Source organism: Melospiza melodia, chromosome 27, assembly GCF_035770615.1.
Source record: "Melospiza melodia melodia isolate bMelMel2 chromosome 27, bMelMel2.pri, whole genome shotgun sequence".
NCBI lineage: Eukaryota > Metazoa > Chordata > Aves > Passeriformes > Passerellidae > Melospiza > Melospiza melodia.
Window position 1 is genome coordinate 7,599,444 of NC_086220.1, and position 24,552 is coordinate 7,623,995.

The following is a 24,552-nucleotide window of genomic DNA, read 5'->3' on the forward strand; positions in this document are numbered from 1 at the left end:
GGGATATTATACACACACTGGCACCAAACAAGCAGAGGGGTGAAAGGGGCAAATGGCATGTGGGGAAGAGATTAGAATGTGCCAGATGCAACAGGCTCACTGCTGGGTCAGGCAGTGACACCTTTATTTCTATTTCCTCTGCCCTCAAAAGATCCTTTTTTTTTTTTTTTTTTTTTTTTTGTAAAAACAGTATATTGGGACTTTTCCAAGTGGGTTTGAACCTGCTACTCATTGTGAAGAAACAATGTCATTTTTTGTGGTACTGAGAGGGCCCTTCCCCTGGGAAACAACTGGGAAGTACCAAAGAACTGGAATTTGAGGCCAACAGAAGTTAAAGATCCATAATCCAAATGTCAGGGTCGTTATTAAGAATCACCATCCTGAAGATTCCCAGCTGAATTAGTCTTTAAAAGCATAAATTTAGTTATCAGTTAAGTGACACAGTAAGGATTTTAAACCCATGCAAATTAAAGGTAACCTACTAGAATATTTCCTAACTGAAATGGGGAGTGGGAAATGTGATCTCCAGGATGAAGCAGATACGTGGGAGAGGCATCTCTGCAAACACACACATCCCTCAGGGGCAGCACATCTGGTCCCACAGCTCGGGCACTGTAATCAGCACCAGGGCTGGGGCTCAAATGCTAATCTAACACTTGAAACCAGTTTTCTGACCTGTTTTCCAGGACTCCATACCCAGCTGCACAAGGCACGATTTGCTGTTGTACCTCACATAGAAAAAGCCCCTTTAAAACTGCTAAAGATTCTTTTTAAAATAGGAGATAGAACCCACAAAGCAGCTGGATGTGTGCAGGACCTGCAGAGGTGCCCATCGCAGGGCAGAACTTTCTGGCGCTGCAGTTAGGTAAATTAACTGACAAGTGCCTGCATGCCATTAGCATTTCCTTAAAATTCCTTGGCATTATTCAAAAACCCAGTTACAGCTCAACTGCTAAATCATTCATTGGCTTAAGGTCTGCCCCTGCATCTTTGTAAGGTAAAACAAAGAACTCCTCCAGCAAGGAACTCAGAGGATGGTAAACAACCTTCAGTTCTGGACCCTAAAACTCAACCACAGGCTGCTGGCATTGGAGAAGATTAGGATGTTTGCAAGATTTGCAAAGCTGGGAAATGTAAAACATGATGGGAAATGCAAAAGACGAGGCAGTGCAGAAACCCAGAGGATCGAGTTTAACCTCAATCCAAAAGGAGTCTGAAATCTGTCCTTAAAGCACCTCAGAGCCAGGAGCCCCTGAAGCACTCAGTGAGGCTGCAGGAACAGCAAATTTTGATGAACATTTCTGTTATCTAATAACCCAGGAGCCCAAAATCAGTCAGTTCTCAGGTGACATTTTAATAAAAGTGGAATTGTACTGTATTCCCAGAAGATTTAAGCACATATTTGCTTAAGTGTTGCTCTCATTGAACTGAGACCTGGACAGTGAGGATGCTGGATCCTCTGCAGTGTCTGATGCAATTCAGCTCCAGTCAGCATTTCCCTGTTTGTCCCCCAGCCTGTCCCCAGGGAATGCCTGGGATGCACATGTCCCTTCCCCACCAATGTGACTCAGGAGTGTCACCCCGACATATTCACATTGCTTTTATTTAGGTCTTCTGCCAACAGTTACAGGGTAACAGACATTTGGGACTGCAAGTCGAAGTTGCAAGCAAAAATCAGGACCAAGGCAAAAAAAAAAATAAAAATCCACAAAGGCAATTAAATCAAATCCAATATAAATACACTGTTCTGGAGCTTTAATCATACTGCTTTCTTTAATAAAGAGGTGGTTAGGATCTTACAGTATTTTCTTTTGGCCTAATCCAAGGATTTTGTTACTCTTCACCAGTCTTAATTCCACACATACAAAAAAAAATTGATATTCAACCTTTAAAATATAAGCCATATTTTCTTAATAAAATAAGTTTTGTGCTGCTGCTTGTTTAGTAAGTACTGTACATCAAGTGTTCACGGCTATTTAACAAATGGACCATACAGAGTTCAAGCTAGAGCAAAAAAAACCCACAAGAAAAATAACAACCCAAATGGAGCATCCTGTAAACACCCTATGTACAGTCCCACACTTGCTCATAGAAAGGAGGTACGAAAGGGGCTGGAAATCAAACACAAAAGCACTGGAGTCCTGGAAATTTTCTTTCACAACTATTGAAGTGCAAATCACTCAGGCAAGATATGAATTTCACTTGTTTATTGCTCTCCTGCTGTCTGGCTTCCCTTCCTGAAACAATCACATTCTTTTATTTCACACTGATTTTCCAAGAAGAAAACCTTCCGCGAGGCAACGCTGGATGCTTTGAGACATCGTGTGCGATCCCAGAACACCCCGACTGCCCTGGAAGCTGTGGGGAGAGGGCAGAGCAGCCCTCCCACCCCGTCCTGCTCAGATGAGGGAAACAATTCTACAGGTAAATGAAAACTACTCCTCTTCCCACAGAGCTGCATGCACTCGGCAACGCTTCCAGGCGCAGGTGGAACTCGGGAAGGCAGAGCTGATCGGGATGCCCGTGTGGGGTTTGGGGCTAACTACAGATCCTGATATGTGCCTGGGGTAACACCTATCCGCTACAGGCAGCAAAACGCACCTCAACATGCAGCTACTCGTTTGCATCTCAGACAAGAGAGGGGGAGAAATGCCGATGCTGGAGCGCGGAGAGGGTACGGTGCATAGTCCGGTATAGAAAACATGCGGGTCACTCCAACCTCTCTAAACTTCTTCAAAGTGGAAACAGGGTTTAAAGGGCACAGCAGCTACTGAGTTTGGCTTTTTTGTTTATCCAAAACCATGAAAACCCAATGCAGAGGGTGAAATAAGGGCAGAACACGATCTGCAAGTCAACAGCTGAGAGTTTCAGAAGCTGTGAAGCTTTTGTGTAGTTAAAATTGCTGTTAAAAGTAGGTGCTACATCAGCAAGTCTTCATTCATAGTTTTCTATGAACAGCCACCTTACAAATGAGTGCAAATCTTAAAGGTCCATTTTACATTTCAAGTCTCAAGGTTAAAAAAAATTGTTACAGAGCAACAAGCTGTTTCTGTAAATGCCCACACTATCTCTTTTCAAATGGTTAAAAATGGCACGTGCTATGCCACAGCTACTAAAAGACATTTCAGAATTCTAGACCCAACTAAAACACTAAAATTAAAACGAGGAACCAAAATACCTTTGCCCCTCACTGCAGAGCAGCAGCCAGGCGCGTTCCGGTGTAATGCTGGTGAACAAACTGATTTGCAGAGAGAACCTTGACCTTGACCCCGATTTTATTCTTAATGAGGAGCTTTCTAACACCAGGTGAGCGGGAACAGCCCCTCTGAGATTGTTTTGCTTTCAATGAACATAAGTCAGAGTTCGGAGGATGAGATGGAGGTGCTGATTGGTGTCACTATGCAGGCACTTGTGTAGAGGAATGTAGGCTTCTCATGTTGACACTTAGTGTTGATGTGTTCCCTACGCTCTAAAAGCCTTCCTAAGAGTTCCCTACCTACTGACCACGGATAGGTCCTGGTCTCCTCCCCGTCACCTTGAGGATATACAGCAGTGGAGGTTGACACAAGGTGCAAAGGAGGACAAGAACCAAACACTGTGGTCTTGAGGAAAACAGGACTGTGCTAAACGTAGGATCTTCACCAAACGTGACATCAGTGGGCTCAGCACTTAGTTTGCATAGCATAGTGATGTTGTCACTGTTCACAAACACGTTGCCCCAAAAGAAAACGGGAAGAGTGAATTCCCGGGGTTAGGACAGCTCAATGGGCCAACATGACCAGTGTGGTTTTCATGAAGGCAAGGCAAGTTTCAACGTCAGAAAGTACAAACCAAAGAGGTGGAGATGTGCTTCTGTCCGCGCGCGGGCCAGGGGCAGCGCTCGCGTGGGGCCGCCTGGGAAACGCGTTGGGCAGGAAAATGATACCAGAGCTCTTCCCCTCAGAACGTGGCAGGAGCGTGCGCCTCGTTTGTCTCTTGAAGGAAGCGCTGTGAACACTTTCATAGAAAAAAACCCAGATAATGTGCCCGGATGATATTGGTACTGAGCTGCCACCACGGCCCCGCCACCGTGCGTACGGTCACTGTGCAGCAAAACGGGTCTGAAAAGCAGTGACCAGGTTCCTGTGGGGAAAAAGGCTGTTTTCCTGGTACAAGCACAAATCAGGAGTTTCCCACCTGACAACAACAGGGATTTCATCATTCTAAGGAACAATCTGGTGTGCTTTCAGAATAAAAAACCTGGGCATGAGAGCAGTGATACCATGACACAAAGAGCAGCAAAACCTAGCAGCAGAGAGGGTGAGAGCCTGGAGGTGCTGGAGGTGGGGATGTGGTAGATGGGAAAGCAGCTGGCCCGGGCAGACACGTGCCAAATGCACACTGGCATGGGCACTGTGGAGCACCCAGCACTGCACAGGCTGCAGCACTCGTTGGACAGAAATGTTGGAGAGCTGTGGTGTGAGTACACAGCCTCAGGAAGCGTGGGGATGTAAACTCTGAGAATGTTAATGACTTGTGGATTTTGGCAACAGACTCAATATCGTATAAAAATAATGTTTAGTAAAAAAATCCCGGTGTCCATCATAAAAATTAGGGGGGGGGGGAATAAAAGAAAGAAAAACATGGATAGCGCTTTCTGTCCTAATGGGATGGAGATGCCCCCATTTGTCAGAAACAGTTTTAAATAACAAGTAGTACATTGGAAACAGAAATGGGTCAGCAGCCATTAAACGTGTCCTGTATGAAAGTGCACATCTTTCAATGGGGTTTAACCACTGTGAGGTCGTGATCTGACACAAACTGCAACTGAGGACCATAGAAATTAACTCCTTCTGATGGAAATATGGACCACCATCAAGACAAGATTACTAGTTTCCTTACAAGATTAAAAACATTGAAATTTTGCAGCATCATAGTAAGGCACTCACCCATGGAAAAGTCTGTGACTGTTGCTTTGAGCGGCAGCAGCTGACTAGCTTGTAACACGAGGAAGACAGTTTTCAGTTCTGAGCTAAGTGCTAGGGTGCCTTACATTATCCGGGGGGAATTACTCGAGGGTGGGGAACTGTTAGTGTTACAATTCTCCTATAAACTAGTTGGTTTGTTTTTGTTTTTTTTTTTTTTTTTTTTCCCCTCAACCCATTAAAGCATCTCATAATCTAAAATATTAGTTTTATAAATCTAGTCTTCTGTTTTAAGGCTCTAAAAATCCCCTCCCCCAACCCCCACAAAAAATACCTACCAGCGCCTGGTGGGCAACGGAGGACCAAAGCCGCCAGTTCACAGTCAGGAGTCTCTAGTATTGCATCTTAAAAATGACAACCTGCTTCCGCCTCCCGGGAGTTTTATCCCTTCCCTTGAATGCCTTCATGTGTTTGGTCAGGTCAAAATTTTGCAAAGCCAGAAAAAATTAAAAAAATAATCATCATCGTCATCAGTCTCTTCCAATCCTACAAAGGTGTTGGATCGTTCTGTCCCATGGTGCTGGTCTCCTGCCTCAAGTCGACACTGCCTGCCCTGCAGTGATTTCTCATTGGAAAAAAAAACAAGGTGTCCCAATGCTTCCTTTTTTGTATGGCTCCTACAAATCTGAAAGCTTTCTTGAGTGAGGTAACAAAAGTTAGGCTTTCAAGCAAAGTACATGGTACGTAAAGTGTCCTGATGAACCTGCACAGCCTTCGCCAAGGCCTGGGGGTCTCTGCCGTTGCTCTGTCCAGATATATGGCTGCCCTCGCCACTGAAAATCAAGGAAATCACTGTGTAATTATTTCATATTTTCCCCTCAGGAACACTGAGAAACTCCCCTGTAGACAGGGATTAGCTGAGCGCTGGCAGCACAGAAAGCCACCTCACTGCAGTGCACAGGGATGCTGTGCATGCTGGTCACCATGCCTGTACTGCAGATTCCAGCACCTTGAGGCAGCTGGAAATGCTCAGACACCCCAGGAATGCTCCCACAAGCCTGGGATGAGCTTAGGGTAGAACTTAACCCTCCTTTATCCCCGTTCCCCCTGTGCTGAACCTTAAAAGGATGCAGCTACACGCAGGTCTTCCCCTAGAAACGCTCTGCTGCAGCACTCTCAGACACAGGCACTTTCAAACATCAAGATCCCCTTCCCATGCCTGCCTGTGCCCTCCCAGAGCCACAGCTCTGCCCCTCACCTGTCGTGCTCCTTATCCACGAGGTGGTACCGTGCCCGGAACGCCACCAGCCGGGCGTAATAGGCCGGGGCAGGGATGGAGACGGAGCGGGTGCAGCGCACGTAGGTGTGGCACAGCTGGTACGTGAGGATCTGCAGCTCGTCCGCCGTGAACCGGTTGTCATCCCACAGCACGTAGTAGTGGGACGGCCGGCTGGTGCCCTGGGAAGGAGAGGGCCAGTGTGAGAGATGCTGCTGGCACCTGGATGCAGCTGCCTCACATGCCCATCAGCTCCTCCCTGAGCTAAATGATCTGTGATCCAGCCTAGGCAGGAGGGATGCCTGTGCTTCCCTGCTGTGAGAACCCTCCACGGCATTGAGGCAGGAAAACCCTTAGCACCAAGGTGCAAAGCAGCACTAATGCTGCTGCCTGGTGCCTGTTCCCTCTGTGCCACACATCCCCCACTGCATCCCCCAGTGCATCCCCCACTGTATCCCCACCGACCCAGGCCAGTTCCCACTGTCTGCACAGAGGAGGGGAAGCCGAGCAGCCTCTCTTCTGGAAGCAGCTGCAGTTTTTCCAGTCCGGTTTCTGACTAATCTTGGCTGCCTGCAGCCAGGCAGCTGCAGAGCAGGCAGGGACGGCTGGCCTGGCTCTCCCGCCCACGGGCAGACAGCAGGTCCCTGCTGATGAGCGGGCGCCCCGGCGAGCCCGGCACGCTCAGACACCAGCTGACAAGCTGCTGAATTGGCTGCTCTGATGGAGGAAAATCTCTTAGGAGAGACCCTTGGCTCCAGGAGAGAAACCCAGTACGTGCCACACAATGCAGTAGCGGCACAGACCCTGCACCTGCTTGCCAAACCACCGCAGTGGCAGCTCAGATCCAACTATCCTCAAATCCTGGCTGTTGACAGGGCCAAGACAAATGCATGAGGACAATCTGTAACAGCAGCCAAAAACCCAGCAGCATCCCAAGAGCCAGTGCTGGAGCACAGTACCTGAATGCCTGCATGACTGCACAGGTAGAAGTCAAACTCAAAGGGGTGGGTGATGTTGGTATCCACTGTTGTTCCTGCTGGGATGTTCCCACTCTTTCCAATCTGCAGGGAATAGAAAGAGATCCAAGCACTGCAGAGTTTCGTTATTTCCAGTTGCCAAGAGCACTGTCTTTAACACAGCTGCCCTGTCCCAGGACCATGGTAGAGGGTTTCCATCTCCCTTTGAGATGTAGAGATGGTCTCCAAGTGCCTATTCAGAGGGAACAGAAGCAGCTCATCCTACTCTGCTCCCTGCACAAATAGGCCTGCTGGCATTTTTTGCAGGCATCAACACCAGGCATGACATAGCCAATAGCACGGGAAAGAGAGCAGCAGGGTAAGGGCTGGGCAGGGGCCCATCCTACTACAGAGATGAGGAAAATGCCAGGGATCTCTGCAGAGCATGTGCTGGAGTCTGTGCCACAAGATACTGGGGCTTTTATATCCTGATCAAAAACTGTCTTTAGTTCCCAAGATTAAATCTTCCTGCTCATGTGGAGCAATCTGGTTAGACTCAATCTGATCATTAAATTCAGATGAAATCTAGGAACAGTGACAGCAATCAATGTTACTACACAGCACACATGAACAAGCTGTGAGCAAGCAAGGGGTTATTTAGACTGTCACGTCAGCAACTCCAGCTATCACCAAAACAACAGATGTTTTCAAGCTGACAGAGGCTATTTCAAGAGTCACCAGGATCATCAGCACCCAGTAACTCATAATAACAGCAAACAGCTGGCTGGGCTTCTAGAAGCAGAGTAATCCATGTGGCTGTAGGAGTCCACTGAGCAGCACGTTTCATTCAGAACAAGCTCTCCCTGCCAGCGGTGAGATTTCCCCTCAGAAAGCCAGGGCTGGCTCTTCCATCAGACAGGGATGAATCAGCCGCCTCCAGCCCTGGCACCCTGCAGCACTCACCCTCTCGTTCTTGTCTGCACAGAAGAGACGGGTGTGATGCCTCTTCTGGACGACAATGTAGGTGATGCCAGGCTGGTAATCCTTTTCCAGTTTGATGCAGGCGTCTCGGATTGCCAGCAGCTCATAGTGAAGGATCTGGAGAGACAAGAGCACACAGAATGAGGGGACACAGCAGCACAAGGGCACACAGAATGAGGGGACACAGCAGCACCCAGCTGTCCTTGAGCACCCCTAAGGAACTCCATGGGAGCTGGTGCAGCCCCACTGGCAAACAGGGATCTGAGGGGTGCTCACCTGTGGGAGCTGCCCCTCAGGAACACCATCACGGTAGAAGATGATCCTGGTGGGTTTGAAGCGTGTGGATTTGTAGAACTGGATGAGGAGCTCCCTCACCATGTAGGACAAGTCCTCGATGATCTCCTGGCGAGGACGCTGCACGCGCACCGTGGCACAGTACCGGCTCGGGTGGGCGTCCATGCTGCCCACAACCTGCAGCGACAGACAGACAGACAGACAGACAGGCCGTGTCTTACACCAGGAAGGACAGAGGGGATGTGGGACATTGCCAGCTTCCACCTGCTTCCCACAGAAACAAAACAGAGCACCTGAACTCACAGATCAGATGGGACAGCAAATACTGTACAGGCAATCAGTGCCCAAAAGGGACATCCCTGGTCACAGCCACATCCTGAAGTCACACTCTGCCATGCCCTTTTAAACATTTGTGGGAATTTCCAGTGAGACAACTTTGGTGGGTGCCATTGAATGCTGTGGCTGTGGGGGACTGCTGCTGCTCTGCCCTTGCTTCACTTCTCCTGCCTGGCAGTGAGAGGGAGTGGGGCTGCCCCAGACAGCCACGGGCAGCCCAAGGATGTGGAAGGTCGAGTCACTGTATGGCAGCCATTGAGCAGGGAGTTCCCACTGCAGTGCAGGCAGACCTCAGACACGTCAGAGCAACAGCTCAGGGACAGCTGGGCTTGGCTGTGACACAGAGCTGGGGGCACAGTGTGAATCAAGGGCTGGCCCATGTTGGGGCACAAACACCCAGCTGCCTCATTCCCCACACTCAGCAGTGACTGTGCAGTGTGCCCCATGTTCCCTGAGCAGAGGGGAAGCACCACAGACTCCACATCCTGAGCAGTGTGAATCTGCTGCCCCTGCCTTCCCCAACACTTTCATTTTCACTTTGCAAACAGCTCTGGGGTTGGGGCTCTCCCACTAGAACCAATGTGTACAACAGAAACTGTTTCTTTAGTTTCAGCCACAGACCCACTGCTATTGTCCAACCAGCAACACACCAAGGACACGGTCCAGTTACTTCAAAGGCTCTTCCCTTCTCCTCCCCTGCAGCTTCAAAAAAGCTTTCACAAAAATTAAGAAAAAAGCCCCAGTGGTCCTGCACAAACCACAAAAGATATTTTCAGAGGGGAAGCTCTGCCGCCAGGAAACAGACTGTTCTGTCCCACCCACACCTACAGCAAACAGCCCAAAGCCTTTCCCAACCCCTTCTAATTAAGAAAAAAACACTCCTCCAAAGACGCATTTGCATGCCAAGGAAAACCTGAGCTGTGAGTCCTGGAAAGTTAAGAACTTAATAGGAAAATGCTGACGTGCTTATCCTGCATGGCAACGAGCACAGGGCAGTGTCTCCCAGCCCAACACAGGGCCCAAGCTGTCCCTGGCCCTGCTGGCACCGAGCAGCACTTTGCTCCATGGATGCTCATTTTTAATTTGAGAAAAAGGCAAATCCTCCTGCACAAAGGGCTCAGCAGCCCAGTCACGCCAGTTTCCTCCATGTCCTAAACCCCAGCTCTCCAGCAGGGGGAAGGTCTGTGAAGGGCTGCAGCTGGACAGGGATGCCCCAGAATGACTGCATGCAGCACCAAGCTCCTGGCGCTGTCAGGGCCACACTCGGGGCCAGCACACCACGAGCCCCATCTGCTGGCAGCTGCCAGTCTCCCCGCAGCTCCCAGAAACTGCAGCTTTCCTGCATGGAGAGGCAGGAAGGGACTGGGAGGAAACTTCCCAGGACTCAGATAAAATCACCTGACAGGGTACAGGCCTACCCTGAGAAGTGTCATTATGGGGACAGCAGTAACACATGGACACGTGAATCCCATTCCAGCTCCTGTATCCTGCAGGGTTTTGGGCACCAAGCTGTGAACTTACAGCTGTTATGGAGGGTTTCTTCCCATCTCCTGCTGGCGGGTGAGTGACATCAGCTCCGAGGAAGATCACTGGCTGCTGAAAGACAGCAGAGCTGGTGGGAGAGGAGAGAAAACAAGTAGTGAGTTTTTGGGGCCATCTCCGGGCGATGTAGAACCCAATGGAGATGAGCAGATGATATCAAGGATATCTCCTGATCTCCAACTCTGGCCTGGACACATCAACACCTCATTATCAACAAGGTGAAACAAGTTACAAACCCCCATTTCAAAGAGCTGCTTTATGAAGGCCCCCTCTTCACCATGTAAACCAGGCAGGCAGCATCATGAGGGATGAGGGGTACAACCCCCAAAGTACGAGAGGCAGTGGCCATACGAACCGCTGGTGAGGCACAAGGATGTTGTTGATCCCGCCAAGCTTGACGTTGATCTTGAGGCAGAGGTTGGAAAGGGTCTGTGGGGAGGTTTTCACCACATTCTTGACCTGGACGCACTGTGTGGCCATTCCCAGGAGAGTGTCCCCAACGCGCTTCACTTCAGCTGTGGGCAGAGGAAGCAGGTGAGCACAAGGCAATTAATCAGCCCTGCACCACTTCCAGCAGCACCCTCAGGAATGGGGAGAGACAGCTCTGCAGGAGCCAGCCCTGCTGAGCCAGCCCAAAGCCCCTCTCTGTGCTGGCCCCAGACTCACCGTACACAGGTGTCTTCCCTGGCAGGATGACAATGATGAGCTGCAGCCCTGAATAGGTGTTCTTGAGGTGTCGGAACATGGGCTCCACGCTGTCTGCACCCTGGGCGTACTTGCAGAAGCAGGGCTGGCCCTGGATGGGCATCCCAGCGTCCTTGGAGATCTTGCGCAGCTGGTCTGTGAAGTTCCTGTGTTGGGAGGAGAAGCTGTGAGCCCTGAGCCCTCCTGCACACCAGCTGTGCCACTGAGCCCCACGGCCGAGTGCTGCAGCACAGCACAGAGACAGGGCCATCAGCTCTAGGGCACCCAGCACATGCATGGAACAAGAAACACAAGATCAGCACATGACAGGGCTCAACTGTCCCCTCTCAGTGCCCTCTCACCCATGTACTGACTCTTCCTAATGCAACGGAGCTGAGCCCTTCTCCCTGAGGAAGCAGGAGCAGCAGGAAACAAACCTGCTGCCTGCAACAGCTGATTTCCAGGTGACTGCAAAGCTGATGCCAGCCTGCACTTACCACAACTCAGCCACACTCTGGATTTTGGGAATGCCAAGGATTTGATGCCATAAGAGCCAGAGGGAACAAAGGGCTCACAGCTCTGCTGCAAAGGGATCACGGGAGGAGTGCAGTGTCACTCCCACCTGCACCCAGGTACTGCAGACTTGGACACTCTGAGCTCTTCCAAACCCCAAACACTGACCATGCCAAACACACAAAGTGCTCACCTTGATGCATCCACTCTCAGTCAGGAGAAACCTAAGGCCTCAGAAGAATCCAAAAACAAAGTGACCATTTCCCTAAATCAAATAAACTGTTCCTGCTCTGTGTCACTTTGCTAGAGAAACATATTCTCTAAACCACTGAAGCTTTTCAGAAAGCCCAAAACTTCTCTGTAATAACCGGTGGAAAGTTAGTGTGCTTCCTACATTAATTACATAATTTCAGATTATTGGGAAAATTTTTAATCCTCAGAACCTCTTCTCTCGGGAGATTCAGAGTTCAATACAGCTTTAAAGCTGGCAGTTTCATCTCTCAATACTGCAGCTCCCTGATGCAAAGAGTAGATTGAGAGGAGCCTGACTGACAGCTCACAGGTACTCACTCCAACCTGGCAGCTTTGTGATGGCTTTGGGACCATCTGCAGCTGGGACAAACAGGCTCTCTGGATAAAGCAAAAGCAACAGGAACTGGACACCCCACATCAGATTGGTACCACAAGCAGTGGAGATGCCAGACCCCCAGTCCCCAGCTGTGAGCAGCAGTGTGGCTCTGCAGCCACGGCCCCTCTGCCTTCCCCCATCCACATGGGCTGCCCCTTTCCTTACTTCAGCACCTCCTCTCGACACTGCTTCTGCGGGGCAAAGCAGGCAATGGCCCAGACTTTGATCTCAATGCCGTTGTAGAACTGCTTCCCTCGCATGTCCCACACACCCTGGTTGGGAGTTGCAATGGCCCGGTTCTGCAAGGCAAACAGAGGGTCAGAGCACAGCCACAGCCTGCCTGGCCCCTCAGCCCCAGAGCCCTGCATGGCCTGGGGCTGTGCTCCCTGTCCCAGTGCTGGAGCTGACTGCCTGGCAATGGGCACAGCCTCAGCTCCTCAGCAGTGAGAGAACGTTCACCCGAGCTGCCCTATGCTGAGCACCCCTCTCCTCTTCATCTCATCACCAATGACTCTTGGCTACAACTTTCAGAACCAGTTATATTGCAAAAAACTCAAAGCCAAGGCACTTTGATACAACATTCCAGCTCAGAAGCAGTGTTTCCAGCTGTGGACAGCATCTCCCTGCACAGTGCAGCCCAGCCCAGGCAGCCCCACTTACCCGGCCTCCATACTGTAGGATGGGAGCTGGCAGGACCCGCCCTGTCACCTCTGTCATATCATCCTTCACCTTGATCCCAAACTCCTGAATGTATGGATCCAGGTTGTAGCTGGCATTCTTCATCTGCAGAGGGAAGGAAGGCCGTGGGAGGGAGTAGGACCAACTGCTGCATCCCAGGCAAGTGCAGCTGGCCAGGAAATATGGACACCTGAACCCTGTTCTCCACAGAGCTGCAGGTGGAGCACCTCTGACAGGGGAGGCCGAGCAGATCAAAACTGAGGCCCAAATCCTCTCCTGCCAACTAATACATGGAGACCTGATTTTGAAACACACTAAACAATACAACTAACAGCACAGCCAGGGATGTGTCTTTAATCTGTTTCCCATTTTTAGTTCCAGCTCCCTTTGGATCAGGCTCCATCAATGCAAGGGCCTGAATTTGTGGCATGTGCGTTTGTGTGGTCTCTCTGAGCCAGGCTCACCTGTGCCACTGTCCATTACATACACACAGGCACCACTGCACAGAGATTCAGTGGGAAAAGGGGGATAAAACCCCACCATTAACCTCACCAACACCTCCTCAGCAGGTCACAGCTCTCCACCACAGAGCAGCTGAGGAGCAGAACCATGGCAAAGTCCACCAGGGACAAAATGCCATAATCTGCCATTGGTGCCAAGCCCCAACCCTGCCTCCCCAGGACTTGTGTCACGTACCAGTCTGCTGATCTCCTCCTGCCTGTCTGGGGCAGACCTGGCTGTTGCTTTTATCATGGTTGAGGTTTGATTGTCCGTGAGCTTCTTGATGCACCGCTGGCCTGCCACGATGTTACACACCTGCACAGGGAGGGGACAGACAGCAGCCATGTGTTGGGGACAGGTAAGACACGAGGGGACCACAACTGAGCACAGCTCCAAACCACAGGTGCCAACACTCACCTCCAAGGGAAGGTATGTGTGTTTCTGTTCCTGGCCAACCTGGAGACAGGGCAGGTGAGGGTATTTCAGCTGCAGGTTGTATTTCTGCTTGAAGTACTGAGCCACTGTGCACTCCACTGTCTGACCACTCTCCAGCTGCAGGGGGAACCTGGCAGAGGCAGGACACAAGGCATGTACCTACTCAGAACAGACACTTCAGACCTCAGGCACTATGTACTGTGGCTGGGAAAAGGGAGCTGCCAGGCTCCCACCCTGAGCTGCCATACAACAAAATAAAACATCAGGGCAGATGTTTATTGCAGGACCTGCCACACATGCCATGGTTGGGCGCAAAAGTACAACACTGTCACTCAGGAGGGCTTCTGTGCCTGGTGTCCTCTCTGGGAGCTGAACTGAACTGCAGGAAAAGGCTAACTGGTGTCTGCAGGTACTGGACAGCACTTGCAGGGTGGGCAGAGGGAGGCAGGAAGGGAACATCTCCCTTCAGAAACAGGGGAAAAAATCAAACTTTCTGGCTGCAGGGCTGAGAGGTGCCACGACACAGCTGGAGTGCAATACCCATCCTCAGCCAGCAAGAGCTACTCCCAGCCCCATAAAGAGCTCCATGAAAATGCAGAATTGACTTGATACTCTGTACAGAACCAAAATTACAGGAGAGCCAGGCTGAACTACATCAGCGAGGTGCCACATTCCTCCTGTGCTCGCCAAGCCCCAAGGCTGTGACCCATGGATGCTGATGCACAGGAGACACTGAGGGGTGCCCAGGCCCAGCCTGCTCTCAGGCACACACAAAAAATTCCAGGCAGACACTCGTGTTAGCCCCTGATAAAGTCTCTGCTCCGGCAGTGAGTATTTTAAGAATGAAGAAAACCAAACCCGGAGGTAAAAAGTAGGACAATTCCTGGCATGTCAGCTCCCGCCCGCCGCCGCGCTCTGCCTGCCAGACACAGCATCCTCTGAGCTCCCATCTCCCTGCATCCCACTCCACACATGGCACAGGGCTCCTTTTGCCATCAAAGACTGGAGCTTCCTGTTCAGCTCTCCCTAACGACACCAGCAGCTGTTAACAAGGAGAGCAGCGAGGATTTTTCCAAGGGCATCTGCCCACCCGCCTTACGTCTGGTGGCTGGCCGGCCGTCGGGTAACGTTACACACACGGTATTTCCTCTTCATCTGCCCACAGTGGGTCACCTCCACCTTCAGACCTGATGTGAGACAGGGAGACAGCACAGTCATGGTGAAGATGGGAGCAATTTCCCTTTGTCCCTTCTCCAGGACACTGTCAACAGCTTCCTTAACTAATTTTCTGCTTGCAAATACCTCAGCAATAGCATGAGGGAGGCAGTGGTGCCCCAGAAGACATTTAAAATGTAGCCCCACCTTACTGCAGGGGCTAGGTGGAACACAAGCCATAGCCAGTGTCAGGGGACGGGTTCCAGAGCTCTCTGGGGGCTCTACCTTTGATCTCCTTGGTGAAACGCACTCTCTGTGAGTCTGTCAGGGGCTTGGGCTGCTCGTCGATGTTCCGGATGTCCAGCACCTCACACATGAACTCAATCACAGGCTGGGCTTTGTAGAAGGCAGTGGCCGACACTGTGGGACAGACATCACCATGTGTCTCTGCTCTCAACCAGCCTTCCCAAATACACCCAGCCCTCCCACTGCAGCCCCCCAGCATGAGAAATAACGTCACCATCGATGTTGAGCATCATCTTCCACATGGCAGGCCGGACAGACTGGTGGAAGCCGAACCAGACCTCCCTGCCCCCTCCCAGGGGGTGGTAGTAGCCTTCAGGGGGGGAGAAGAAGGAGCGGCCAACGGGAGTGTACCTGTGAACCAGGGAACCTGTGAACACCTGGGAACCTGTGAACACGTCAATGGCACACACTGGGCCCACAGCAGCAGCCTCAGACCCTCGAGCTGGCACTCACCCTGCCAGCTGCATCTATTTCTTTTACAGGAGCACCCAAGGACACGGCTGGCACAGCTGCCTCCTCCAATGACTGTCAAGGCCAGTCTCAGCCACAGCAGCCTGCCAAGGGCAGCAGTCCCCTCCCCTCCCTGGCACAGCCCCACTGTCCCTCAGTGCAGGTACCTCATGGAAGCCAGGTGCCTCATGGCAACATCCAGAGCCTGGACAGACTCCAGTGGGACAGGGATCTGCCCGCTGACCAGGGCCTCGTGCAGCATGCGCCAGCTCACGATGGCCATCCATTTGATAGAGACTTTAAATATCCTGTCCTTGCCTTCCCCTGGGATCGTCACCTCAAAGTCAACCTGGGTGCAGGAGGGAAGGGACAGTGACCATGGCATCCCTGCAGGATGAGGTGAGGTTGTTTTCTGCTGGTCTTTCCCAGGCAGGAGGGAGGTCACAGTGCCCACATGGGGCTTGCTGCCACTCTTACCCGCTCGTTCCCAATGGGTAAGGCTGTGACAGTGTAGATGTTCTTCTTCCCATCATAGACTGGTTTTCGGTCACCAAAGATCTGTGGTTTGAAGTGCTGCACCATGTACTCCACGACTTCCCTACACAGGCAAGATAGAGGAGCAGGAGGAGAGAAGGGAGAGGTTTGTTTTGTCACTTTCTTTACAGCCTGATACCTTCTGCAATCTGCTCAGTCCACCCCAGCCTCTCTCCCTAGGGCAACTGAAAACAGAGCTGAGACCTGTGGGGCAGGAAAGCCCCTGGACAAGCAGACATGTGCCTTGTCCCACAGCTCTGCCATTGGCTTTGGCAGAAGGAGTGTTCATGGCACTGGGGGGAAGAAGGAGTGTACAAAGCACATGCAGCATCTGCTCGCCAGCCCTTGGGGCACAGAGCTCCCCAGGCTGCAGGGGCAGGAGGGGACAGGCAGGGAAGAGCACATCAAAAAGAAAAACAAAGAAAAGAACATGATGGCCTGAGGTCTGGGCTTGCTATTTTTAAATCAGGGATTGTTGCCAAAGTAGCACAGCTGCTTTGGAGCAGCAGGGACTGTGCTGAGGCTCCAGACCCCTCGTGCTCCCAGGCCAGGAAGCAGCACTGGCTGCACAAACATGGCTGGGGGGTCCAGCCACCTGTGGGCATCATGCAGTGCCATGACCCCTGCCACTGCTGTGACCCCTACCATAATGGTCACCCTGATGGCTTCTACTGCAAAGACAGAGACAGGCACTTACAGAGTCTCCACTAGGAAACCAGAAGCAGGGAACAAGTGCCAAACCTCTAATACTTGCCTTACCTGTTGACTCTGCGTGGACATTTATCGGGTTTGATATCCACTTCATAATGATACACATCGATCTTGGGAATGTCCACTTCAAAGTAGTTGGCCAGGAGCTTGATGGGCTTGCCAACAGTTCCTATCCCAGGCCGACGTGGTGCTTGGAACACCTGCTGCAAGGGGGGCAGGTATGCGCCTGCAGCTGTGGAAGGGAGCACAGGTCAGGAGGGCTGCCAGGGGCCCCATACTCAGACAGACGGACAGACAGATCTCAGAGTCACAGCGCTCTCCATCACCACATCCTGAACTGGAAGGTGTCCCACTACCCCTCCTCCTGGCAGGAGGTGGCAGTGGCAGAATTCAGAGCAGCACACCAGGAAGCAGCTTCCCTGGGCACCATCTGGGGAGCACTGGTGCCAGCCAAGCTGCTGAAGGGCAGTGCCAGGCACAGGGGCCCCATCGACTCCCTTGGCACAGGCTCCAGCACTGCCACCTGCTACGGGAGAGCAGCACCAGCTCCATCATCATGGTGCCCTTTCCAAGGGGATGCAATTCCCTGGATACTCTGTCAGCAGGGACATACAGACACATGCATTTCCCCTTCATTCCCCAGCAAATTCCAACTCACGAGAAACAGGAAATGCATTATTCCATCTGCACTACACAACTGTTGAACGGCTGGGTTTTGCACAAAAAAACCCCCAAAGCAATTCCAAACCAATCCCAAATCCCCACTTGAAGCAGTGTGGGGACCTGTAAGGAGGGAAATACCAGTTTTTCCACAACTCCCATTAGAAAGACTCACTTATGAAGTTTGAGAGATGCAGGATGGCACCAGCACATGGCTACATGACTGAGCTGCATTTGTAAATCAACAGCACCCTTGGACTCAAATGTATCTGAAAATATTGCCAAGGAATTATTCCACCCCGCTGCTCCCTGAGGTGATGAGCTCTGCCCTTCCTGCCCCATTCCCACCTTGCCCATCTCCACCCCTCCCTGTCTGCACCTTCTATTTGTTCCTCAAACCCCGTGAGGTCTGAGCCAGCTGGGCCGGTGTGGGGATCAGTGTGGGGGTACTTGGAGAGCTCCACCTGCACAGCCAACTGTCCACACCGGCCCACAGACAGCACCCAGCTCCAATTCCAGCTCCTGAACACATGGTGCTTTTAGCACCCCTTTCTCCCATCCACTTCCTTTTTAAATCCAAATTTCCATTCCAGGCTAAAAATACCAGAAGCAGAAAAACAGCAGAGCAGCAAACTAAGCTTCAAATTTGCCTTTTACTTTTGCACCCAAACTTTGCAAGACTTTTCCTGCCTATGGAAGGCCACCTGTGCTGCAGGACACTGAGGGGATGGGAAAACTCCTGTGAGCATCCAGGGGCTGAACTGCTGGATTCAGAAGTTAATTCTCCAAAGCCAACCTCTGCTCCTGCTTCTGCCCTGCAACAGGAGCTCAAGACCCAAAACCTGCTCGGAGCCCCAAGCCGGGGCTTGCCTGGCCCCAGCACCTCCTCAGACAAAGCAGCACAGGACTTGGAGCAAGGTGGGGATCCCTGAGTTCACCATGGGGCTCACACCCTGCAGGCACCCACAGCTGCCCCAGGACAGGGTGAGTGCCAGCCGCCCCCAAAAAACATCTGTGCTGCACTTCGGAAGAAGCTCGTTTGAAGGAACTGATTTTCAGATGAGCTGCTCCCGGTATAAGTCATGTCTCCACATGATTAACATTTCTTGGCAGTGGCCACCTCCCTGGCTGCGAGCTGATGCATTTTTAAATCATGGCTCACAAGCAAAGAGGTATTTGCCAGTGCTGCTGGAGCCTCCCAGTCCCTGAGTTTGAGTGAGGAGCCAGACCGCCCACCTGCAAGATCTGTCAGGGGACAGCAGCTCTCTGCTGCCTTTCCTGCAGCCACATCAAGGCCAGAACCCACAGCTTCTCCTCCTCTGGATCATCTCACCCCTCAGACAATCCCGGCAGCCGTGTGTGAGCAGGACCACAGGCAATTCCCTGTGCCCATGGTGACCCCACAGATGCAGGGAACACAGGGCAGTGGCCACAGTTTGACAGCTGCTCGGTGGCACTTGGGTGCCCAAGAAGAGCTGAAGGCAGTTTAGGGCTGGCAGGAGTTGCAGAGGTATGATCAATTTGCCCCACAGCAATCCCACACTTGGCACTGCCTCAGTCACTCCCAAACTAAGGCTTATCCATGCAAACCCTTTTGCCAGAGCATCCCCGGATGCCTCATGAACACAACACCCCACAATTAGGCTCATGAATCATAGCTGAAGGAAGGAGGCAGCCTCCAGCAACACAAAAGTTGGCTCAGAATTTTGATTGGACACAGAAGATACAGCAAACAGGGTAAGATAAACGGGCAGAGTGGCCAGAAGGAGCAGCACCTGATGGCACAGGAGATGCTCTGCAAAGACCAGGGTAGGACCATGACCAGCATCGAGGATAGGCAAGTTCAGCGCTGGGCTGACTCACAGAGTTTTATTTTGGTGACCACAACACACAGTCCCTGAATGTTGACAAGCCAAAGCAGCTGCCCAGGCAGCACCTCCAGCATGTGAGGCAGGCTCTCACCCAGCCTTGGCTGCTTCAGCCCAGGTGGGAGAGACCCCCAAAACCTTTTGCTGAACATGCAGGCTTGGCTCATCCTTTCACATGCTACATTCCTGCCCTGGAGCACACAGGGTCCCTCCATGATTTGCCTCAGTGAAAGCCACCCTTCCCCTGGCTCGGAGGATGCTGCCAGGGAATCCCGGATGGACATCTCGGACAGACATCTCGGACAGACATCTCAGACAGACATCTCGACTGCCATCCCCAGGCACCTCATGCCTGAAGCCGGCTCAGGCAGCAGCAAAGGAGCCAGCAAGAAGAAGCCTCGTTAAAAAGCTACCCAAAGTGCATGGAAACAGGGGGGCTCCAGCACATAGTGGGGCTCCTGCATGGGAGGTTGGCTCCTGCATACCTCGACTCTCCATGGCGAAGCCGCACAGGCTCCCACTTTGTCATGTAAATGCGGGCGCCGGGGCCGGGGGCTGCAGGGCGAGTGTTGTTCCTGCAGCACAATGCGGCCAGTGAGCGGGATGAAATCCGCTGCCATTAGAAATTCCGCGGCCCGGGAGGAATCACAGACTTTCGCACACAAAGCAGTGCCCTGGGGACGCGCCGGCGGCGGAGCATCGACGCCCTTGCACCGGGTACCGCGGGCAGAGACGGCGGCGAGGGCAGAGCCAACGAAGTGAGAGCAACTTTGAGGTAATTAGCGCTGGAATACGCTTTGTTTCTGTTATTTATTGTAACAGCTGGGGAACACGACCCGCTGCCCAACAGCTGCCTGCGCCGGGCGAAGCCGCCGGTGGGACGGCATGAAATTACCATGTCATTGAAATCCTCTCCAGCGCCGCATTCAGCCGAGGGGCCGCGGGAACGGGGCCCAGACAAAAGGGAGTTTTATTGCGGCGGCGGCGGCGGGTCCGTGCCGGGCCCTGTCCGCACACCCACCCGCCAAAATACGGCCGGTAATCACGGAGGTGCAGACACAACAAATGCCACCGGACACGCAGCGTGTCCATCCTCACCCTGAGACATCTCCATCCTAAACCACCCCAGAATCCCCCCGGGAAATGAAATCCCTGCCGGGGAGCAAAGCAAGGGGCTGCACCAGTGGGAAAGGCAGCTGCTGGGGAGGATAAGCAATTGGCATTCCCGATCTCCAGGCTCGACAGCTTCAAAACCACTGGCTCTAAGGAGACCAACACCATTCCATGCAGCCCAGACTTCAAAAAGCCCCATCTCAGCTCTGCCAAGCCAGACATCGCCGCCTGTTCCTCCCGAGTGACCTCAGCACTGCCAGGGTCACGCAGTTGTGAGTGCTCTTTGGTTTGACACCAAACTGAGTTACAGCAGGTGATGCACACACGGGACAGAGGCTCCATCTGCAGCCATCAGAGCCCAGCATTAAATCTGTCTGTGCACCAGAGCCTGGCTTGCTGAGGGCACAGCTGAGCTGCCCAAGCTCTGGTTCAGCCCTGCTCTGGGGTGGCTTCATGCAAAAAATGAGTCAAAATGGGCTTTAAACGGTTTTACTACAGGACTGACATCTGTAAACTGCTGAGTTCTTCATATCCTCACACTAAACATTGCAAAGGACACTGCTGTGCTTCCCACTGGAAATCACAGGTGACACCCTAAAGTGCAAGCCATAAACCTGCCTGGCTGAATGGTGTCCCTGCATTCCTGGGACATGCAGTCCCACAGGCTGAGCAGAGCAAGAGGGTGAAGCTGTAGGGGCTACAACAGAGCCCAAGGAACAGTAGCAAGAGGGGTGCCAACCCCATCACACCCGCACACGGGCTGTACTCCAGCTGCTCTGGCTCTGGAGAGCAGCGTGGTGATGCCAGCGGTGTGGTGATGCCAGCAGGGTGATGCCAGCGGTGTGGACACAGCTCAATCATGAGCTGACCCGTGAGGGCTCTGCCAAGCTGGGCTCAGCTGTCCAGCAGCTCTCTTTTCCACCCCTCTGACGGGTTTGAGAAACACTGTCACCGCAAGTGCCAGCACCCCTGCTGAGCACACCGGGTGACTCTGCTCAGTGACCCTGGGGTCCCCGCTCATGGTGCCTGGGCCGGGTGGAGGCTGAGACGCCCTGCCCAGCCCTGCGGGGTCTCCTGCTGCTCCTGCGCTGCCCAGGCAGCAGCCAGGGACGCGCAGAGCCGAGAGCTGCAGACAAAGGCGGCCCCCGGTGCCGGAGGGACAGGACAAAAGCGACGCCGGCTCCTCTCTGTCCCATCACAGCCCTGCAGTGGCACCGGCTCCGGAGCGGAGGCTGAACCCGCCCGTGGCTCTGCACACATCGCCCTGCCCAAGGAGCAGCTTCTCTGCCTGATTTGGCTTCCTCCTCGCGTCTGCCATCTTAATAACTTGTCTGTGTTTTGTTCTTCCCAGGGTTTAGGGAGAGGCTGCAAAGAGTGTTTAGAGATAAACCATCCGTGCTGTGTCTCCAGGCAAGGTGCTTCTCCCGGCTTTGTTTCTCAGCCTAATCCCGTCCCAGAACCAGGCATACGCAATTTCGTGTTTCCTGAAGATAAAGAGCCCCAACAGACGGAGCAGCTTTGGGGTTTTTGCAAGGTTCAGCACAGGAAGACAACGGTTGAGATTAACAGCCTTTAGGAAGTTCACAAGGGATAAACTAAAAGTTGTGGGAAAATAAGTTTAGTTTTTAAAACCACCGCATGTGTGTGCTTCCCCGAGTGCTGTCCTGGGTTTTCCCGCTGCCTTTCCAAGCATCTCCATGTTGGGCACATCCAGGCACACGCCAGTTTTTGCCTTATTGCCCTGATAAGCCACAGCACCATCAGAGCTCACATGCAAGGCTCAGGGTCTGGCACAAGCAAAGGGTTTCCACAGCAGGGCAGGATTCACAGCAGCTCTGACAACATGGGGTTCATGAGTCCCCTCCCAAGGGGTGGGAGCAGATATCCCCCAGTCAGACAGAAGGGGAAACTCCCAAAGGTGCAACAGCAGAGCCCTGCTCCCAGTGCAGCCCTCACAACCCAAACCTGTCCACCAAGTGCATCCCCATCACAACACAAGAGATTATTTTGAAGCACCTTAAGAGCATCATTTCAGGCTGGGGGAGGAGGGTGCCTGGCAGCGTTATCTGCGTGGCCCTGAGGCAGCAGTGCTGCTATCGCCCCAAGGCGCTGGCAAAGCCTGTGGTGCCGCCAAATCACGGCTTCCAGAGGCCATAAATCAGCCCAAACACAAAGCACCCAGCAGCCAGAAGCTAAGGCAGACAGAGGGAGATTTCTGTGTCACACTTTAAGTAAACATCGTAAGAAAGGACTGAAGTTTACAAACACTCAGCAGATTTCTGTCAAAATCTCACCAGGCTGATGGGTTATGGAGGGTGGCAAATGCACCAGCACAAGAGAGAGGTGGTAGGGCAGTGACTGCCGATCCCTGTGCCTTGTCCCTTGGAAGAGCAGCAGCTCCCCATCCCCATCGCCCTGTGCCTCAGCAGGGCAGTGACCCACGTCTCCATCACCCCATCCCTCCCTCTGCCTTATTTTAGGCACCAAAATCCTTCTGCGGCTCAGCAGCACAAGGCAGCACAAGTTGGCGATGCTCAGGCCAGGCACAGGAGCGAGCAGCAGCTGATGCTACTGCCTAGGGAACAGCTCCCCAAACCCCCGCGGAGCTGCCCGGCACCAAGGGCACTGCCAGCTGCTCCCGTGCCCAGCCGGGGGGCGGAGGTTGGGGCAGGGGACACGGGGGTACGGGGTGGCTCTGGAGCTCGGCCCCCGGGGCCAGGCTCAGCCCCGGCTCCGCGCATGCCCTGGCACGGGCAGGGGAGACGCTTCGTGCTGTCACGGCACACGGCGTCGCCGGCCTCCCGCCAGCTGCAGCCGGCGCCCCGCTCCCTGAGCTCGGGAACGGGGAGCTGGGGCACGAAATGGGAGCTGGGGAGTGGGGGGAATGGCAGGGAAGGGTGTGGAAAGGCAGCCGGGGGGATGGATGGGGGCGGGAGATAGGGGGAATGGAATGGGAGCTGGGGGGAAGGTTGGAAAGCTGGGGGGATGCTGCTGCTGCTTTGTGCAGAACAGGCCCCTTGAGCAGGGCTCGCTCCGCGCTCTGGGGACCTGCGGCTGGACGTGACCCCGGCCCTGTGTCCCCTCCTGCGAGGTTTCTGCAGGTCCGTCCATCGCCGCTTGCCCAGCGCCCACAGCGCTGCTGCTCTCGGGGCACCCGGGGGACGCGCCGGCCCCGCAGCCCCCCCGCAGCCCCGCTGCTCAGAGCCGCGCGCTCCGACACCCGCCGATCCCCGGCATCGCCCCCGCACATCCCGCGCCGCCGCCACATCCATCGCCGCCCGCCGCGGTCCTCTCCGCACACCCCTACACCGCGCTCCCCGCCCCGGTCCCCACCCGGTACAGGCCCCCTGGCCCCCGACGCACACCCGCCCCCCGTTCCACCGGCCTCATCCCTTTCGCCCCTCGCCGCTCTCCCGGCGCTCCCCGGCGCGCAGCGCTCCGACCTCCCCATCCCCGCCGGCGGTACCTGCTCCCGAGGGTCCCGCTTCCATCCCATCCACGCGGGCGCCGCTCCGAGCCGGGGGCCGGGGCAGGGCCGTGCCGGGGGCCGGGGCCGGGCAGGGCCGGGGCCGGTGCCGCAGCCGCCTCACGCCCCTCACGCCGCGCGCACGCGCCGCCGCCGCCCGGCCCCGCGCGCAACAAAGGCGGCGCCCGCCGGCCCCGCCGCCATCTTGGGGCCCGCGGGGACCGGGGGGAACCGGGGGGCTCCGCTCGGGATAGCGGGGGATGCCCAGCCGCGGCCTCGCTGCAGCCGGGGAGCGGCGGAGTGCTGTCCGCCCGCCGGCGCTCGGGCACCCTGCTGCGCCGTTGCCACAAATATTTATTTCGTGGGTTTATTTCGTGGTTTTCCTTTTTTTTTTTTTTTTTTTGACTTTTTTTGTTTGGCCGGGCCGAGGAGGAAGGGCCAGTCCTTGTATCGGCCGCTGTACGGTCATTCCTGAAGTGCCCTGAGTCTCGCCAGGCAGGAATTCCCCGTGGCCCTGCTCCATCTAAATGCACATAACCGAGAGAGAGTCCCATTCCCCTT

The 24,552-nt window shown here is 53.7% G+C and overlaps 1 protein-coding gene across 3 annotated transcripts; it reads right to left on the reverse strand.

Annotated features, from left to right (window-relative positions):
- Window positions 1-1,587: 1,587 nt before the first annotated feature.
- Window positions 1,588-24,078, reverse strand: LOC134429839 (protein argonaute-1). Of its 3 annotated transcripts, none has more exons than XR_010030656.1 (20): window positions 23,992-24,078; window positions 16,933-17,116; window positions 16,117-16,237; window positions 15,803-15,988; window positions 15,404-15,536; window positions 15,169-15,303; window positions 14,828-14,915; window positions 13,711-13,858; window positions 13,489-13,608; window positions 12,775-12,897; window positions 12,280-12,413; window positions 10,956-11,140; window positions 10,645-10,804; window positions 10,269-10,359; window positions 8,394-8,588; window positions 8,100-8,234; window positions 7,140-7,241; window positions 6,163-6,362; window positions 5,243-5,737; window positions 1,588-3,996 (listed from the first exon to the last, which is right to left on the reverse strand). XR_010030656.1 is itself a non-coding variant. In XM_063177219.1 (19 exons), the coding sequence occupies exons 1-19, from the start codon at window positions 24,014-24,016 to the stop codon at window positions 5,629-5,631; spliced, it is 2,574 nt and encodes an 857-aa protein (XP_063033289.1). In that variant the 5' UTR covers window positions 24,017-24,078; the 3' UTR covers window positions 1,588-5,628. The 3 variants fall into 3 exon arrangements, 1 of the variants encoding a protein (XP_063033289.1); XR_010030655.1 differs by having other exon boundaries at window positions 1,588-4,122; XM_063177219.1 differs by having other exon boundaries at window positions 1,588-5,737.
- Window positions 24,079-24,552: the final 474 nt, after the last annotated feature.

Bases quoted from the DNA above. Each gene is read 5' to 3' on its own strand.
- LOC134429839 (XM_063177219.1), bottom strand. From the start codon at position 24,016: ATGGAAGCGGGACCCTCGGGAGCAG. The intron at 17,117-23,991 runs GTACCGCCGGCG...TCCCTTCCACAG, and splicing joins AGCGGGACCCTCGGGAGCAG to CTGCAGGCGCATACCTGCCC. The intron at 8,589-10,268 runs GTAAGTTCACAG...CTGTCGCTGCAG, and splicing joins AGAAACCCTCCATAACAGCT to GTTGTGGGCAGCATGGACGC.